The sequence below is a fragment of the Lacerta agilis genome, chromosome 14, assembly GCF_009819535.1.
Source record: "Lacerta agilis isolate rLacAgi1 chromosome 14, rLacAgi1.pri, whole genome shotgun sequence".
Taxonomy (NCBI): domain Eukaryota; kingdom Metazoa; phylum Chordata; class Lepidosauria; order Squamata; family Lacertidae; genus Lacerta; species Lacerta agilis.
This window is the reverse complement of record NC_046325.1, coordinates 5,572,161-5,589,996: the sequence shown is the minus strand read 5'-3', so window position 1 is coordinate 5,589,996 and position 17,836 is coordinate 5,572,161. Positions and strand designations below refer to the sequence as shown.

At 49.7% G+C, this 17,836-nt stretch overlaps 2 protein-coding genes and 1 long non-coding RNA gene across 3 annotated transcripts; all 3 read left to right on the top strand.

Annotated features, from left to right (window-relative positions):
• The first annotated feature begins 464 nt into the window (after nucleotides 1-464).
• Nucleotides 465-13,393, top strand: DCAF11 (DDB1 and CUL4 associated factor 11). Its single transcript, XM_033169018.1, has 15 exons — nucleotides 465-639; nucleotides 1,402-1,635; nucleotides 3,325-3,452; nucleotides 3,593-3,714; nucleotides 3,904-3,968; nucleotides 4,063-4,163; nucleotides 5,404-5,550; nucleotides 5,666-5,720; nucleotides 5,802-5,870; nucleotides 7,117-7,174; nucleotides 8,692-8,877; nucleotides 9,965-10,118; nucleotides 10,224-10,376; nucleotides 11,725-11,831; nucleotides 13,186-13,393. Exons 2-15 carry the CDS (start codon nucleotides 1,487-1,489, stop codon nucleotides 13,300-13,302), a joined length of 1,611 nt encoding a protein of 536 aa, XP_033024909.1. The 5' UTR covers nucleotides 465-639; nucleotides 1,402-1,486; the 3' UTR covers nucleotides 13,303-13,393.
• A 469-nt stretch (nucleotides 13,394-13,862) lies between these two features.
• Nucleotides 13,863-14,862, top strand: LOC117058087. Its single transcript, XR_004427835.1, has 2 exons — nucleotides 13,863-14,743; nucleotides 14,777-14,862. It is a non-coding gene; the product is annotated as an uncharacterized LOC117058087 (long non-coding RNA).
• A 248-nt stretch (nucleotides 14,863-15,110) lies between these two features.
• FITM1 (fat storage inducing transmembrane protein 1) lies at nucleotides 15,111-17,246 on the top strand. The gene is made up of 2 exons (XM_033169017.1): nucleotides 15,111-15,423; nucleotides 16,558-17,246. Exons 1-2 carry the CDS (start codon nucleotides 15,182-15,184, stop codon nucleotides 17,174-17,176), a joined length of 861 nt encoding a protein of 286 aa, XP_033024908.1. The 5' UTR covers nucleotides 15,111-15,181; the 3' UTR covers nucleotides 17,177-17,246.
• Nucleotides 17,247-17,836: the final 590 nt, after the last annotated feature.

Below are 17,836 nucleotides of genomic sequence, written 5' to 3'. Positions count from 1 at the left end.
TGGGTCAAGAGAGACTTAAGGGGCACAGGCAGAGAAGCACATTTTGCCTGGGGGCAGGGCTGCGTATGAAGAACAGAAGGGTTAGATTAAAGTCGAAGGTAGCCGGTCTACAAACCGAAGCTATTTGGTTGTGAAACGCTTGTTTACACTATAGAACGTCAATCATTTCATCACTGTCCAATCAGAGAGTAAGCCACTGCCCCGCCCCCCAGGAGCCCGCCTCTAACCCGAGACGTCAATCATCCTGCTCTGATGATAATGGCGGAGGTTACGCAACTAGCCCGAGCAATCAATCAAGCTACCGGGAACCAATCTGAGGGCGCTCCTTCAGCCAGCTGCCCGCCTTTCTTACGAGTCATCCGCTTGCTCTGTCCAATCTGCGGCTCATTCACCTTATCGCCTAGTTTATCGCTTAACGGTTTCCCCCTGCCCCTCGTCTTAAGCGAGAAAAGAGCCTCAGCAGCCAATCAAGGAAGAGCAAGTCTTTTAAAGCCCCGCACTCTAACCCACGTGGGGTAGTGAACGGTAGCCAATCAATTATCAGCCGGCGCGGCCCGCCCTATCTCACTTCTCCACTCTGGTGAGAGGCGGCTGTCGCCTTAAGATGTAAACAAGGCCTCGCGCAGCGGCCGTTAGAGGGTGAGGAGGGTCTCGCGCTCCCGGAAAAGGTGGGGGGGGCAGGATTTTGATTGGACAAGGTGGGCGCGCGACGGTCGTGCGGGGAGGGGGAAGAGCAGAGGGGAGCAGTTCGGTAAGAGCCAAGGTTAAATGCGAAAGGCTTCCTGATTGGTGGGACGAGCGGGCAGTTGGGACAGAACGTCGCCGGGGGTGGCGGCGGAAACTGAGCAAAAGTGTCCCTGCTATATAGCGTCTGTTGATTGGAGGAGCCGTGAGCACCGGCCATGCTCATTGGTGGAGAGGACTCAGGTGTCTGAAAAAGTACTTTAATGGATTCAGCAGGTCTACGAGCCCTTGATTGGTTGCCTGGGGCTGTGGTATAGTCGTGTAGAGGGCGGGGTGGGTGGCTGTCTGACGTCTAGATAGGGCTCCTCGATATGGGAGCCGAGGAGCCCTTTCAGTATTGGAGGCTGTGATTCACCAGGGGCTGAATTGAAGGGGGGGGGCGTGGTATGGCTATGGGAAGCAGTGGGCACACCATGGAAATAAATGAGGAGAATGTTTGGTTTCTAGATGTGGAGTTCAAGGCTGCTATAGTGAGAAGCTGTGATACAATTTTAATTTTTTTAAAGATCAATACTTCTGAGTGAGGATAGATTTGATTGGTAAGAGGCAAGGAATCCTTCACGCGAAGAAGAAAGAATGCTGTTCTCTCTCCCTCCTCGCCCCCCCTGTGCTGTGTACAAAGTTCTGCAATTAGTGGCTCAGGATTTTCCTTTTCAGGAAGGACTTGCTCCCTCCGTTTGGTTCCTGAGCTTCAGGAAGCGAAGAACACCCCTGACACAAACCGTGAAGAATGCCTTAAGACATGGGCTCCCGTAGTAGTAGCAACGCTGGCTCGGGGGGCCGGGATAACCAGGGGAGCTGGTCTCGGAGGGACTCGGGGATACTGCGCAGCGAGGAAGAGGACGACGAGGATGTGGATCTGGCCCAGGTATTGGCATATCTACTGCGCAGGTAACTCACACCCCCGCCCCACTTTTTAGTCAAATTAGGGATATGAAGGATGCCTCTCTGGCAGCAGATGGTGTTCCAGACTCGTGCAGAATCTCATGGCAGGAAGAGGAAGGGAATTTGTTATGCCTTTTCTGTCTGGTCCATTAATCCGGACAAAGAGAACTCAGTCCTCTCAGTAAGTGGAATCTGCTGGCGTGGAGACTCATGAGACCCTACTGGAAAATCCAGACTCAGCTGATTTCTCACGGAGCTAGGATTTTGAAGATATGTTTGTCTGGGAATCCATGCATGGATTCAAGGAGATGGGATGATGATTAAGCATGTAGGGAGGATAACTGAGTGTACAGACTTCCTTGATGCCTTGTTAAAAAACACAGAAGCAAAATAGAAAGGGACACAGTCCAGGTTTATGTTTTACAAATCAGCCGGGATGCAGTCTGTTGTAAGGAGGTCATACTGGAATTTAACTGTGTATTGCTGGATCTCATCATGTGCCATGGTTGCTTTTCTAAGAGTAGAGGGGTTTTTGTATTTCCTTGTGCAGAAGTTGTTCAGGGCCATACTTCTTCATATGCTCATGGCGTTAACATTCTCAGTGGTCCACCTATTGTGCAGGATGAGATGATCCAAAGTCTTGACGCATAACATCATAGTTTTAGAAATTTATTCAAGAAAAGTGAAGGTTTCCTCATCTGTGGCTTCTTTATCCGTGTTTCTGATGTCACCTTAGGTAGGCCACACAACACTTTGGAATACTTTAAAAATATTTATAGCCAACTCTACACCCAATATTATGGTTGGCTTTGGCCAACTATGCATACACAATTCACCTATGAGGAAATGTTGCAACACTTGGGGTTTTTTACTTTAGAAGGAAGAAAAGCAAGTAAGCAAGCTGGGGACATGATAGATGCGTATACAATTATGTATGGTGTGATGAATAATATTACAATCCAGAGGCATCCAGTGAACTGAATGTCAGAAGATTCAGGGCAGACAACTTCACAGTTAGGTAATTCTGTCCCACAAGAGGCAGTGCTGGTCACCAACTCGCGTGGCTCTAGATGAATTCAAGGCTGTTAATGGCCACTAGCCTGAAGTCTGTGTTGTAGTACCACTTAAGGGAGGCCTTGTGCCTCTGAATACCAGTTGCTGGAAACCGCAGGAGGTGAAGATGCTGTTGGGCTCAAGTTCTGCTTGTGGGTTTCCCATTGGGGCATCTGGTTGGCCATTGTAAGAACAGGATGCTGGACTAGATGGGCCTTTGGTGTGATCCAATAGGACACTTCTTATGTTCCATTGCCAGCCTTGTTTACTGAACTTTTCGGCCTTTGGATTGTTTTTGGATCCTGTCACTCTTCGCAAGATTGACCCTATCACTGGGCAGTGATGTAGGAGCCTTAGATAGCAGGATATACTCTTCATAGTTTATCTTTAAAGATTGCATATCTGTTCCCATCTCTCTTAGTTGATGCACCCCTAACCTGATCCTGAGCTGGGTAGGCATCAGTTGAACTCATTCCTTGGCTGTTGTATTAAAACTTCAAAAGCTGCTTAGTGGGCACCTTCAGAGAACAGGAAACAAATAAATTAGGGGGCTGCCTCTCTCCATTCCCTCTCCGTGAGTTGTGATGTGGGGAGGGGCAAAATGGACCTGTAATTCCTAATACTTTCCATTTTTCGCTCCAGAGGACAATTTCACTTGATGCAGGGCGGGGGAGCAGCCAGCGTCCGTCTGGTCCAGACACTCTCGGACTCGGACGACGACAATGACAGTGCCTGGGAAGGGAGACTTGGAAATCATTACAAACCTCCAGGTACTGGCCGCTAACATTTTGTAATGTAAGAAAGTCTGAGGAAAATGTGAGGATGCCATCTGAGCAGATCAGGGGCAACAGGGTAATTGGGGGTCTTGTTCTCAACCTGCCTGATCTTCCTCTCTTTCTTTTACTTGCAGTGGATTTGACGCCAGACACTCACGACCTGGAGTCCAACGAGATCAAAACACACATCCAGTTGGCAACAGGCAGGCTGGGCTCGGGACAGACTGAGCGTAGTATCCCTCGACTGCTTAGCAAGGTGCCTGTTCGCTTCTTGGGGATGCCAATGTTAGGCTAGGAAAATGAGGTTCTCGTAGCTTAAAGAAGCAGAGTTCCACATGAGGATGGGGCTGTCTGGAGAGCAGGTCTTTCAGTGTATGAAAACTGCAGGCAGAGCCTTGTTGAATTACTTACTCCTTTTCCTTTCTTTCTCTCCCTGCCAACACAGAGGGAGCACGGCCTCTGCCACAACAGCAGTTTCTCTCGCGGGGAATGCTCACGAGTGGCATCACAGTGAGTATCTGGAAGAGGAGGCCCGGTGCAGTGGGTGAGAGAATGATTTTAGGGGAAGAATCCTTTAATAACTCAGATTTTGCTCTTCTTCCAGCTTTCTCCCCAACCACTTGTCCATCACTGATTCCTACTCCCAGAAGGCATTCTGTGGGATCTATTCCCGTGATGGAAAGCTTTTTATGTCTGCTTGTCAAGGTACTTCATAACACAACATGGTAGTTGGTTTTTTTGTTTTTGTTTTGCTTTTCTGTTTTATCATATCGTATCAACACATACTGTATTATAGTCATATGCAGGATAATAAGAAGGAAAAATAGCATAAATATAAGACATATGTAAATTAATATTAGTGTAGCAGTTGGTTTTTAAACAATCCCTGCATCAGAACAGCTTCCGTCCTTGGCACGGAGGGCATCCTGGAATTCTCTTGTCTTGAAATTTTCTGTAGCGCAAGTGTTTGTGGTGTTTTGGGTACCAAGCGTCCTAGAATGCTGTCTTTCTGACCAGGAATGCTCTCTTTGCATTTTGGGAAACAGACAAGTGGCATTGTGGGTTGGCCCTGCTGCAAAACCTCTTAGTCCTCTGTAAGAACCTGTAAAGATTCTAATCCCCAGATACCCAAGCATAGTGTGATTTATTCATTCATGCAAAAACACAATTGCTGCTTAGTTGGTATTGCTGTTCCAAGAGAGAAGAAGAAAATCCTCTTACCCCACTGGAAAGGACAGTGTAGAATGTCCTCAAAGTTGGGTCCTTCAGATGGGTTGATCTGGATGATTTGCATTTTTACAAGGGTGCCCTCCCATCTCTTACTAATCCCAGATTCCCATTGCCAAGATCAAAGGCTTAAAAGATGGGTGGCAATTGGATTATTAGCCAATAAATGCTGTCTGATAAGATGCAGCTGGCTTCTGGCCTAGACTTTCACCCTTAACCAAAGGCTGCGTTCTGTTTTCCACAGCAGCTGTAGCTCAACAAAGAAAGTCTTGCAAGGCACGAATGGGGAAAGTGTGGCCCTTCCACCACTTTGGGTTGGACTACAACTCCCATCATCCCTGACCAGACACCATGCTGGCTGCTGCTGCTGCTGCTGCTGCTGGGAGTTGAAGTCCGGGGGGGGGGTGTCCACAGGTTTCCCATCCCTGATGCAAGCTCAACACCTTGGTGATTTTGCCTCTGTGTTGAAGGTCCTAGTTCAGGCATAGGCAACCTTCGGCTCTCCAGATGTTTTGGCCTACAACTCCCATGATCCCTAGCTAACAGGACCAGTGGTCAGGGATGATGGGAATTGTAGTCCAAAACATCTGGAGAGCCGAAGGTTGCCTATGCCTGTCCTAGTTGATGAGGACACATTGACACATGGTACAATTAGCACACTTGCCTCTTTCTCTGTTCCTTTTCCCACACTTCCAACCCTCCCCCCCCCCCACTTCAGATCAGACAATCCGCTTATATGACTGCACTTACGGAGCCTTCCGGAAGTTCCGGAGCATCAAAGCCCGGGACGTAGGCTGGAGCGTCCTGGATGTTGCCTTCACTCCCGACGGAGCCCATTTCCTCTACTCCAGCTGGTCAGATTACAGTGAGTGGGGTTGGCTTCTGGGAAGGGTGGCAGTGGGGTGTCGCATGGCAGTCCTTGACCCCGCAGGAAGTGTTAACTCTGATGCCCTTGACCTTCCCTCCCCCTCTCCTTACAGTTCACATCTGCAACATCTACGGCGAGTGTGATACCCACACAGCACTGGATCTGAGGTAAGGAGGGCACCCAGCAGCCACCCTATTGACTAAACAGACTCTTGGAGTGGTTTCTAACTCTCCTCCTCCTCTCCACAGGCCTGACGAGCGTCGCTTTGCCGTCTTTTCCCTCGCAGTCTCCTCAGATGGAAGGGAAGTGCTTGGCGGGTACGTTAGCCTTTTGCTCTGTCCCTTTACCCACAATGCATAGCACTGGTTAACATTTTATCCAGGGGTGTGGAACCTTTCTTTTAAGAACCTGCAGGGGGCCGCATTCCTTTCTGGACAACCTTCCAAGGGCCACTTGCCATCTGCAGATGGGACTAGAGGCAAACAGCAACGAAGCGGCAACTGTTACCTTTGTACCGCAGGCTATTTTCACCCCACATTCAAGATGATAATAATAATAATAATAATAATAATAATAATAATAATAATAATAATAATAATAATATTTCCCCAGCCACTCTGGGCGGCTTCCAACAGAATATTAAAATACAATAGTCTAATAAACATTAAAAGCTTCCATAAACAGGGCTGCCTTCAGATGTCTTCTAAAAGACATTCCAGTCAGGAGCAAAGCACTTTGGCGGTGGTGGGGAATCAGGGCCAAGAGGGGTGGCTTTCTGAGGGCCAGATAGAGAGTCCGGGGGTGACATTTGGCTGTTGTGCCTGAAGTTCCCTACCCGTGACTTTGTCTAAGGTGACACCTGCACTTGGCCTAGGCAGACAAAGATTTGGGTTCTTCTAAAACACAGGTCTTCTGCCCTCTCTCCTATCCCTTATTTATTTATTTCTGCTATTTACATAGCATTTAATTGGCAAAGTTTCTAAGTGGTGTACAGAAAAAAATATTGAAAAGCATATAGTGGGTAAAATCAATTAAAAGTAATTGTAAAAAAAAAAAAAAACCCTGAGGAAACTTCTTGAAAATTCCTGCCGGAATAGAAACGTCTCTGTCATGTGCCTGAAGTTTAGCAGGGAGGGGAGGGCTGTCTAATACTGGTCCTTTTGGCCAAGAGGATTCTGGGCATGCTGTGCCATGTGGCTCTCATTCCATGTGGCCCCTGTGGAGGGAAAGGCAAGACAGTGAAGCCCCTTCTTCTGCGGCCAGCTGCCCCCCCCCCCCCGCTTCCCTGTTGGTGTCCAAAGGAAGCAACACAGACCCAAGTTTTGCAACGTTTCATTTTGTAAGCTGCCTTGGGGGCTTTTTAAAAGGTGAAAGTCAGGGTAGAAAGACTCCAATTAAAGGGTGAAGTGTTGGAAATGCTTCAGAGGCATGCCTCTCTCCTGTCAAGGTGCTGCCTTAGGGTCCATTGACCAGTGTGGCTTCAGTGTCTCTTCCCACCCCCACCCCTCCTTCCTTGTGTTTATGTCTGTTCTTCCACCCACTCAGTTTTGGTTTTAAACCTAGGGCCAACTATGGCTGTGTCTACGTGTACGACATGGAGCAGAATAAGCGGACGCTCAAGGTACTTACGTTTTGGACCCTGCCACTCCTCTGCTGGGCCTCTCTGTTCCATGCCTCTGGCCTCACCCACTTCCTGTTCCTCTCTCCCTGGGTCTTAGAAAATGTGGCTGTTATATGTATGTATGTGTGTGTCTGTGTGTACACACACACACAAACACACACACAGACTTGTTTCCTTTCCGGCCCTTTCAAGATTTCTCTCTGCAAATGGAAGAAAAGCCAAAGACGGTGAAATTAGAAGCAATTTCATAGTCATAATCATAGCAATAATTGCCAAGTGACTTGAATGAACTTAAATGATAAAGATGAATATCAAGTCTATATTTACCCTTGAGCAAACCTAACAATGTCTCCTCTCTGTGAATATCTGTTGTCCCTTTGCATTTCCACTATAGTCCTTAGCCTAACGTTTCAGCCACTGATTCATTGCAGCTCCTTTCGTTGCTAGCAATAGTTGTTTAGCTACTGTTGGAAGGTTCCGGGCCGTGTTGTAGCACATGGGATGGTGGCGGTTCCTTCCACGGTATCCCGACGCGGATAAAAGATAGAGGGGAGCAGTAAAGCAAAGCAAAGCATCAGTCCGGCTGTCTGGAATTTTTCCGCCCCAAAGCCATAGGGCGGGGATCCCTGGGATGTTGTAGATCAGCCCTTCCAATCTGGGACTCTCCAGATGTTTCGGACTACAACTCCCATCAGTCCCCTCCCCCAGCAGTGTAGTTGTAGTTCGAAATATCTGGCGGGCCCTAGCTTGGGGAAGACTGTTCTAGATGTCTTCCCTTGAGCGTCCCACTGCCCATTCTGCCTCATCCCCTTCCCCATTTCTCTGTAGCGTGCTGTGCATCTCCAAGGTGGGCTGTGCATGTGTGTGTCAGTGTGTAATTCTGCTGCATCTCCATTGAGAATGCTTGCCTTGGTCAATCACATTCCATGGATGCAGAAATGCACTAAAATCAGGGGTGGGCCAATTCCCAAGAGACTGCGATCTACTCACAGAGTTAAAGACTAGCAGTGATCTACCCCCTGGGGTTCAGGTCGAAGTTGTTGAGCTTTTTTTAGGAAGGAGGAAGGCCCGTTTTTAGTGGTACGAAGTTGTTGAGCTTCTTTGCGGGGAGCCAGTGGTCTACCGGTAAATCACAATCTACCTGTTGGACGTGCCTGCACTAAATGACTTGGCTTCAGCTGAGCCTGGTAACAGCCAGCCCCCTAAGGGGCTTGGGTCTTTGGGCAAGTTGCCATTTACCAGGCCTGACTGGTTGTCCATCTAGGTCAGCATTGCCCACTTGGGCTGGCAGAAAGAGGGAGGGTCTTTCCTGTTGCCCCATCAAACCGGAGATGCCAGGGATTGAATTTGGGAAGCAGGTGCCTAGGCTCTTGTCTCTCGCAGTACATTAAAGTACCATTTCGGTGCCCTGACCGCATCCCAGTGCACACTGGGGCCTGGCATGCAGCAGCCGGCCTAGCTCTCCCATAGAAAATTCTGCTCCTCCTTCTTGCACTAAGTCCTCTGCCTTCCCCCAGATTGAGTCCCACGAAGACGACGTCAATGCTGTGGCCTTTGCTGACACCAGTTCCCACATCTTGTTCTCCGGGGGAGACGATGCCATCTGCAAAGTGTGGGACCGGCGCACCATGAGAGAGGACGACCCCCGGCCTGTGGGCATCCTGGCTGGCCATCAAGATGGCATCACCTTCATAGACAGCAAAGTAGGCATCCTTTTCTCTGCATATCATCGCAGAGGGCAGGGGGTGGAGTCTGGTGGGACTGGAAAGCTTATTTAGGCAAACAACCTTGAAACCCTCCCCCCCCTAAAAGAAAAGCTTCTCCAGGATTTCATTCACAACAGGTTCTGCATGATGTTTGTTTTTATTAATTTTATTTATTAGATTTATTTACCACCCTTCATCAAAAGATCTCGAGGCAGTTCACGATAAAAATAAAAGATAAAAACACAAATCAATAGTTAAAACGAAAATGACAAGAGAATAGCCCCCACTCCCACAAACTCCTTTAAAAGGCTGTAGAATGAGCCAAAGGCCTGGTTATTGTTTATTATTATTATTTACTGAATTTATTTACCGCCCTATACCTGGTGGTCTCAGGGTGGTTCACAGAATAAAGTCAAAATATAAAACCACAAAATGCATTATAAAAATAAAAACAACAACGCAATAGCCTCCCCCCCCAAAAAAAACACATTTTAAAAGGGCATAGAATGTAAATCGGATCAACCAAAGGCTTGGTTAAAAAGGAACGTTTTTGCCTGGCACCTAAAGGTGTATAATAAAGGCGCCAAGTGAACTTCCCTGGGGAGAGCATTCCACAGATGGGGAGCCACTGCAGAGAAGGCCCTGTTCTCGCATTGCCACCCTCCGGACCTCTCGAGGAGGAGGCACACGAAGGAGGGCCTCAGAAGATGATCTCAGGGTCTGGGTAGGTTCATATGGAAAGAGGCAGTCTTTGAAGTATTGTTCCTGAGCTGTTTAAGGCTTTACAGGTCAAAACCAGCTCTTTGAATTGGGCCCAGAAGCTAATTGATGTTGATACTGTCTGAAAGATAGATCTGCGTGGCTCGCCTCCATCTAAGCCCACAGCAGTCCAAGTGAAAACACAGTAGCTGATGAGCACAGGATTCTCATGTTGGGCAGATGCTGAAAGAGCTAAATTAAGTTTCCTTTAGAGAGTGAGTCTTCTGCTGTGGGATGTCTGTACTGCAGATGGGAAATGTCCTTGGGGACTATAGAGTGTGAAATACTCCTTTAAACCATTGTCCCCCACCCCTCCTTCTCCCAGGGGGACGCCCGATACCTCATCTCAAACTCCAAGGACCAGACGATAAAGCTCTGGGACATGCGGAAGTTCTCGGGCCGCGAAGGGCTGGAAGCCTCCCGCCAAGCTGTCACTCAGCAGAACTGGGATTATCGCTGGCAGCAGGTGCCCAAGAAAGGTGAGTCTTCGAGGATGGGGAAGGAGGGGGGACCTAAAGCATTGGGGAGGCAGGTCTTACTCTCCTCCAACCCTTACTCTCTCCTCATCTTCCTCCCTCTGCCAGCACGGCGGAAGTCAAAGCTTCCAGGTGACACCTCCCTCATGACGTACCGCGGCCACGGAGTGCTCCACACACTGATCCGCTGCCGTTTCTCTCCGCTTCATAGTACCGGACAGCAATACATCTACAGTGGCTGCTCCACGGGGAAGGTGGTGGGTGAGTGGACTCAGGATGTGGGTGGCAGGGATCGACCAGGGCAGTGCCACACCGCCTGGAACTGGAAGGGCAGTGCCATGCTGGGCAGCAGTCAGAGGGGTTAAGCTTTGCCTTTTTGAAGGAGTGCGGCATTTTGCTTGGGTGCAGGATTCGATCTCTTGCTGGTGGGTGGGGGAGAAATCTCTTAAGGCGCACATCTGCACCCACATCAATGTTGTTTGAAAGCCCCTTCCCTTTTGGTATGGAGGGAGGGCTCAAGGGAGAGAATGAGAGCAAAGAGAGGTCAGGCTGTGTTAATATGCTTGGGCGGTGAGTTGGATAATAAACCCAAGGGCAAGGAAAACACGGCAGAACTAAATGGTTGTCACATGGGGAAGCTGCCCAGAGTGGCTGGGGCAACCCAGTCGGATGGGCGGGGTATAAATAAATTGTTGTTGTTGTTAAGAAGCTGCTGCTGCAGCAGCAGCAGACTTTGGTCCATGAACCAAATTTGCCCTGGCTGGGGTCAAAACAAAATAAAAAATAAAAAAATTCCCTTCCAGTAGCACCTTAAGAGACCAAGTTTGTTCTCTAAGGTGCTACTGGAAGGAATTATATATAATTTTGTTTTGACTATGGCAGACCAACACGGCTACCTACCTGTAAATGGCTGGGATGTTAGTTTGACCTGTAAGACCATTTCCCCCCAGCCACAACCACCCAATCCACACGTAGCTTCATACAGTGCTAGGTGTGGGGCAGGTAAAACTGCAAATGCAAAGGAACAGTTGGCAGACTTGACAGGGGAGTCATTCTGATCTGTGCAGAGGGGAAAGAAAACCCTTTGCAGACCATCTTCAGTCTGGTCTGCAAAGGGAAACTCTTCACTTGTTCTCATGGAGATGTCTAGTTCTCTACCTGTTTCCTAGAGGGATCTTGGGAGCCTCTCATTGTTCTATGTGCTGTGCCCCTTAAATTCTCACTCAGTCCTTCCGTCAGCAACTGGATCCACCCCGAGCTTCTTGTTACTTGAAACCACCCCCGCATGGCTTTGTGGATGAGAACCTTCAGCCATCCAAAGGGGTCTCTCAGCTGGCTCCCGTCTTGTTCCCTTGATGCTCCTTATGCCTGCCAGAATTCCAGGCTATGACGCCTGCCCTTCTCACTATCAATAATACAAAGTATGGGCAGGTCCAATGCTGACATCTAAGGGATAAATGGTGGTATTTGGAGCATCAAGTCTGGCTGCAAGAGGGGATAGATAGCCCTTCTGATACTTCCCCACTGCTACGGGAGGAGTGGGTGTCGTGGGGCCTGTGTGTTGCCAATGTTTCTCTGTGCTACCCAGTGCTCCTTTCCCTTCCTCCAGTATACGACCTCCTGAGCGGCCTGATCGTGACAAAACTGACCAATCACAAGGCTTGTGTCCGTGATGTCTGCTGGCACCCCTACGAGGAGAAGATTGTCAGCAGCTCGGCAAGTATTGGGAGTGAGGGAGTGGTGGGGTGAGGTGCTTGTGTGGTTAAGATGAATTGCTGGCCCCTCTTTCCTCTCACCCAGGAACTTGTGTGTCTTCCCCGCCAATAAGGTTGTGATGGCAAGGATGCAATTCTTCTCCTTATCTGCCCTTTTCTGTAGTTGTTGCTGCTGCTCGTACTACAGGGGGGCCCCCTCCCTTGCAGTTTGAGGCGTGGTGGGTGCACCCAAAGGAGAAGGGGGTCTTCTGACTGGGGTGCCCAGACTCAAGAAAGACACACCCAGAAAGTGCACTTGTTCAATTTCAGTGGCTGGCAAAGACTTGCTGTATTCCAGCAAGCATTAATCAGCTTCTGGTGTGTTAACCGTGGCTTTTCGCCATCCTGCTATTGGGTTATATTTAGGAGTTTGCATTTTATGAATTGTAGCTGTGAGCTGCCTTGAGAACCCTTAGAAGAGAGGTGCTGAAATGGCAAAGTGTAGCATTTACAGTCTGCTGGGTCGTAGGCAAACCCGTTGGCATACACATGTGGGAGGAGCTGCCGTCATCCCTGGCCCCCCTCCAAGCATTTAATGACATGGTGCAAAATGTGTTTGCTGCCCATTGTTTTTGAAACTGGTTTGGGACCCAAAATAACAGCATTCCCTTTGAAAAATAAATAAGTAACTAAACCCAGGAAACAAAACAAAAGCCAATAGCCGGAGCAAAATGTCAACCAGCCTTCCCCAACTTGGTGCCTTCCAAATGTTTTGGACTGCGACTCTTGTCAGTGCCAGCCAGCCTGGCTGCAAGACATTTGGGATGGGGAGAGCTGTAACCCCAAACCATCTGGAAGGTATCAGAAGGGGAAGGCCTCTCTTATGCCGTTTCTGTACCTGCCAGCCCATGCCGCCGTAATCTCAATTGGGGAATAAGCAGCAACCTCTACGGAGATTGCCCAGGTGTATTTTATGTTGGCAGTGCAGCTTCCCTGCATTGGCACAGCAGTCTAGTGCAAATACAGTATAGTGAGATAAGAGAGCACTTAAAGCAGGGTCTGTTCAGCTGAACTTGGATTGCAAGGTGGGTTCCTGTTTGGGGGCAAGAGCACTTGTGAGGTATCTGGACTGCAAGACCGAGAGTTTTGCAGATGAAATTCAGCCCCTCAGTTTGAGCCAGGAGAAAGATGGTCAATAGAGGAACTGGTTGGTTGTACACCTGCTAATGGCTTTGAGCTTTCTATCAGGATACGTGGGACTTGCTTAAGAAATTCCCTTATTTATTTTTGCATGCCTAGTGAATTCTGAAGCATTTGGTACACTCAAGGATGCTTTAGAAGTGATGGCTATAACTGTCTTTCTCTTTGATCGGCAGTGGGACGGGAACATCCGGCTTTGGGAGTACCACCAGACGGAATACGACGAAGATCCGCGGAGGCCGCCTACCACCCGAGAGCTGCGCCCCAGACCCTCAGGAGCTTCTGATCAGTAGCCTTTCTATCTCTGCTCGCCACCATTCTCCAGTTTTGGACTTGCCACACGGTCGAGGGAGTGGGGGGAACAAACTAGACCTCGCGCTGCCTGCGGCCTTGGGACATTTGGGTGGGAGGGAGGGGAAACTTTGTTGTGGGCGGTCTGCTAAGTGAAATGTAAACAGGGCTTGGGGAGATGGGCAGCGTCTCGAACACGGCTCTTGGGAAGAGCCAGAATCAGATGACCAGCTGCAAAGGGGGGAAATTTAGGTAAGGAACTGTTAATCTGAACAACAGCCTAGTTTAGTTTATAGTGTCGCTTTAGGGTTCCGTGGGAATGTACAGTCCAACCCTCTTGGTCTGTGATTTTTAATTTTAATTTTTGGAAGGCAAAATCATGGATCATCCTAACAACTCTGGGATTTAGTTGGCTCTGGGGAACAACAGCTTATAGACTCCTTCCTTCCTTCCTTCCTTCCTTCCTTCCTTCCTTCCTTCCTTCCTTCCTTCCCTCCCTCCTCCCCAATGCCACACCCCAGTGTGTGTGTGTGTGTGTGTGTGTGTGTGTGTGTGTGTGTGAGATTGTGTGATTGACTGATCAGCTTTCCACGGAGGTTAGAAAAGAGGGCTTTGCGTTCTTTAATTCCTTTCCGGGTACCATGTTGAGAGCTGAGATGTATCAGAGAATGGGATGTGAGGCCCTTACTCCCTCCTTCCAGGGGCGAGGGATACAGCAAGCTCCCCCCTCCCTTTTCCTCTGCCACGGCGGGTGTTGGCAAAGTGCAAGGGGACGTGCCCTCCATCTCTCACCCAGCAGCAGATAACGAAGGCTCCCTCTTCCCTTTCTTTGGAGACTAGAACGCACAGGGCACATTCCTTCCTGGGACGCTTCTTCTGGGGACGCCTCACCATTTGTCTGAGTGAGAAATGACAGTGTAGGGGTCATAGCAGGGCTTGCTATTTTGCGGGGTGGGGGTCTTTTCCCCTGGAGGATGCTGTGTGGTCAGCTTAGCCCCTGCCTCCCAGATCTTCCTTCCCCATTGTCTCTACTCACCCCCACAGCCCCCCCCCCCGCCTTTCTTTTAGTCTCCTCAAGCAGCAGGTTGCTTGAAAAGGGAGGCGGGCGGAAATCCTCTTCTACATCCCTTCCCCAAACTGTATTTTCCCCTTTGCTGTGGGGAGCTGGGTGTGCCAGGAGGCCCCCTTTCTGCCACTTGGCTCCCCCTCTGGGGTACTTTCTGCTCTTCTCACATTTGCCGTGAAGGTGGGGGTCTCCCATCAGCTGCGCCTCTGATGCTAGAGTGGTGATGGTAGGTTTCTTTTGTTGTTGTTGTTGAACAATAAAATATCTGGAGGGTTTTTTTTTGTTTTAAGTAGATTTAACCCTGATTTAATCTCTCTCTGGTTAAAGAGAGAAGCTGTTTTTTCAGGAAACACACTCCCCCAACATAGAAGGGGGAGGTTTGTACGACACCAGGGTGGGGGTGGGGGGAGCATCTCTTTTCCGAGATGTCTGCACACTTCCAACAAGGGTGTCAGTGCGAACTGCAATTGCCGTCAATAAAAGCTGTTGAAATTTTCTTTCTCTTCGTTTCGGTTTTTAAAAAGGGGGGGACGTTGGGTCTTTGTTTTTTTCTTTAACATGCATTGGCGCAGCGACACCCCCCTCTCCCCACCCCAGTTTTCCCAGTCCGCTTGCTCTCCCCTCCTACTCCCGGTCAGCTGCTCATGCCAAACTTGGATTTGATCCCCACACCTGTTGTCAAGGATCAACTCTGGATGACGTTTCTCTCCGCCGAGTTTTCTCTCTCTCCCCCCCACCCACCCACCCACCTCGGGTCCTCCCAAAGCTGAGGAGGGACGGGTCCTCTGGCATCTCTGGCTGTGCAGGTGGGGGGGATGGCAGAGGGATCAGGGGCCAAGAAACCCTCCCTGCTGGCCAAGGCGGCCGGCTGGGCCCAAGCTCTTTGCCGCGGCCTGGTATGTTTCTGGAGCAACCAGTATGCCTGGCTGCTGGGGGTGCCCTGTCTCCGGCGAGCGTACCACCTCTGGTTGGCAGCCGTGGTCATTTTCGGGCCGCTGCTGCAGTTCTACGTGAACCCCCGAGCCATCTTTGCCAACCACCATAACTTCTTCAATATGTGAGTGATCTCCGGGTGTCTTAAAATATGGTTATGGGCATGGGGAGGCAGGCAGTGGGAGACCGGCTTGGCAGAAAACAAGGCTTTGTATAGCAGCGATAAATCCCTGGTTCATCCGCACCAAATATCCTGCGGTCAAGTGATGCCATTCGATCTCCGACTGCCAAATGCAGCCGTTGACTTGAGTTGCAGGGAATCTCTTCCCAAGGGCAGAATACTATCACACTGAGCGCTATTATCCCCAGTGCTTTTGAGCGCCGGTTGAAAAACCAGTTGTGTGTTCAGAGCTCGGCATAGCAAGTTTCCGCAACTTGGGACCGTGTGGGTGTCAAATGCATGCATCACGGTATACTGGAACGGCTGATAGGTCCCAGACATTTCTAAAAAGATTCATACTCCGCTATTAAGTTTTAATTATTTTTATTAAAGTTTTCACAGTACAATAAAATATTATCTAGAACTGATAGAATAAAAAAGACAAGAAAGAGAGGATAGAGAGAAAGGGGACAAGAAAAGGAGAAAGAAAAAGAACAGAGAGAGGAACATTATAAAAGGGGAAAACTTCTGATTTTATGTCATTAGAAAATGATTAAGACATTCAGTCTTTATTAGTATCCATCTTCTCTGCTTTCTGCTAAGCCAAATTTCTTTTTAGCCAAAATGTCACAGTGCCTTCCATTTCTTCATCCCACGAGAAGCCCAAGAGGGAATCCCAAATTGTTTCTATCAGTCATTAGCTTTACCTCTGTTAGTTCCCATCGCCATTCCTCCGTATTGGGAAATAGCATTTCCCCATCCATGTTCATGTTAACCTTTCTCCCCTGTGGTCACGTATTGGAAAAATATTCTGTATCCCCCCCCCCACTGTTCACTTAACTCAGGCAGGTTATGCTTCATATGTGGGGTGTGTGATGTATTTGGGGTCTTGCCCATCAGTTGGCTTGGCGGCCCCATTTGGGGGGCAGCGGATTCTCCTGCCTTTCTCTGTGGCCTGCAGCCTGGGGTTCCCCTCTTTGAGGATCTTCACCTTCTGCTCCTCTGCTCCCCCCAATTTGGGCCAAATCCAGCATTGGGGCAGCGGACCGCCTTCCTGCCCCACCCTGCTAACTTCCCTCCGTTCTTGTTCCCTCGCAGAAAGTTTGTCCGGTCGGCCTGGGGCTGGACGTGCATTTTCCTGGGCGGCTTCATCCTCTCGGTGGTTTACCTGGCGACCCACCGGGTGCTGCTCACCTTGAGGCACCTCAGCCGCCTGGGCGTGGGCGCCGGGCTCTGGCTGGGGGCCACAGAGACCTTCCTCCTCATCGAAAACCTCACCGGCTACTGCTTTGACCCCGTGCCCGAGGGCATCCTGGTGAACAACCTGCCGGACAAGTGGACGTGTTTGCACGAGGGCCACAAGTGGCACGGCTACGACGTCTCGGGCCACACTTTCCTGCTGACCTTCTGCTGCCTCCTCATGGTGGAGGAGACCTCCATCTTCCGCCGCTACCTGGCCCAGGGCCACCCGGCCGGAGTCCCCCTGCGCCTCATCTTCCTCCTCAACGTCTTCCTCCTCGCCCTGTGGAACTTCCTCCTGGCCTGCACCGTGGTCTACCTCTACGACTACAGCCACAAGGTCGTGGGGGCCGCCATTGCCACCCTCTGCTGGTTCCTCACCTACCGTGGTTGGTACCGGTGGCGGTGGTCTCCCGGCCGGCCAGGAACGGGCCTCTTTGTCAAAGGGACCCCCGGGGAGGCGAAGAAACGGAACTGAGGGCTCCCCACTCCCCACCTCGAAGGCAAAGGAGAGCACAGAAGGGGTTCTCTCCCACCCCTCACCCCCGAGAGACAAATAAAGATGGGGCCTGTTCAGTTGCTCTGTGCTCTATTCGTTGTCCTGCGTGTTGTTTTAGGGGGGCTGAAGAAAGACCTTGAAATTCAGGCTATCGATGTAGGGGGTGCTTAAGTTTCAAGACTTAATCCCGCATGCAGGTGGCAGACCCAAATTGCACCCCTTCACATGATTTGTGTGTTTAAAAGTCATAGAATCGGATGGGACCCCCAGGGTCATCTAGTCCAACCCCCTCCAATGCAGGAATTTTTTTGGCCCAACATGGGGCTCGAACCCACAGCCCTGAGATGTAGGAGTTGCATGCTCTGCTGACCTATCCCAGCTTTAAATAGTCCCCCCCCCAACCTAAAATAGTTTTCCTTTTTTTTGTATGCTACAGGCTTGTTTAGATTTGTTTTAAATATAGTGCAGGGCAGGAAAGGAAACTGGTGTGTGAGGAGAAAATCTAGGCTCAGTAATAAATTCTGTGCATGTGAGCATCTGTCTTCAATTGAAGTTCTTAATCATATGCTCTTCTACCACCTCACTGAGGACTAGATCCCTGCCAGGCCCTCATTCCCATTTCCAGTGCTTCTGCAGCAT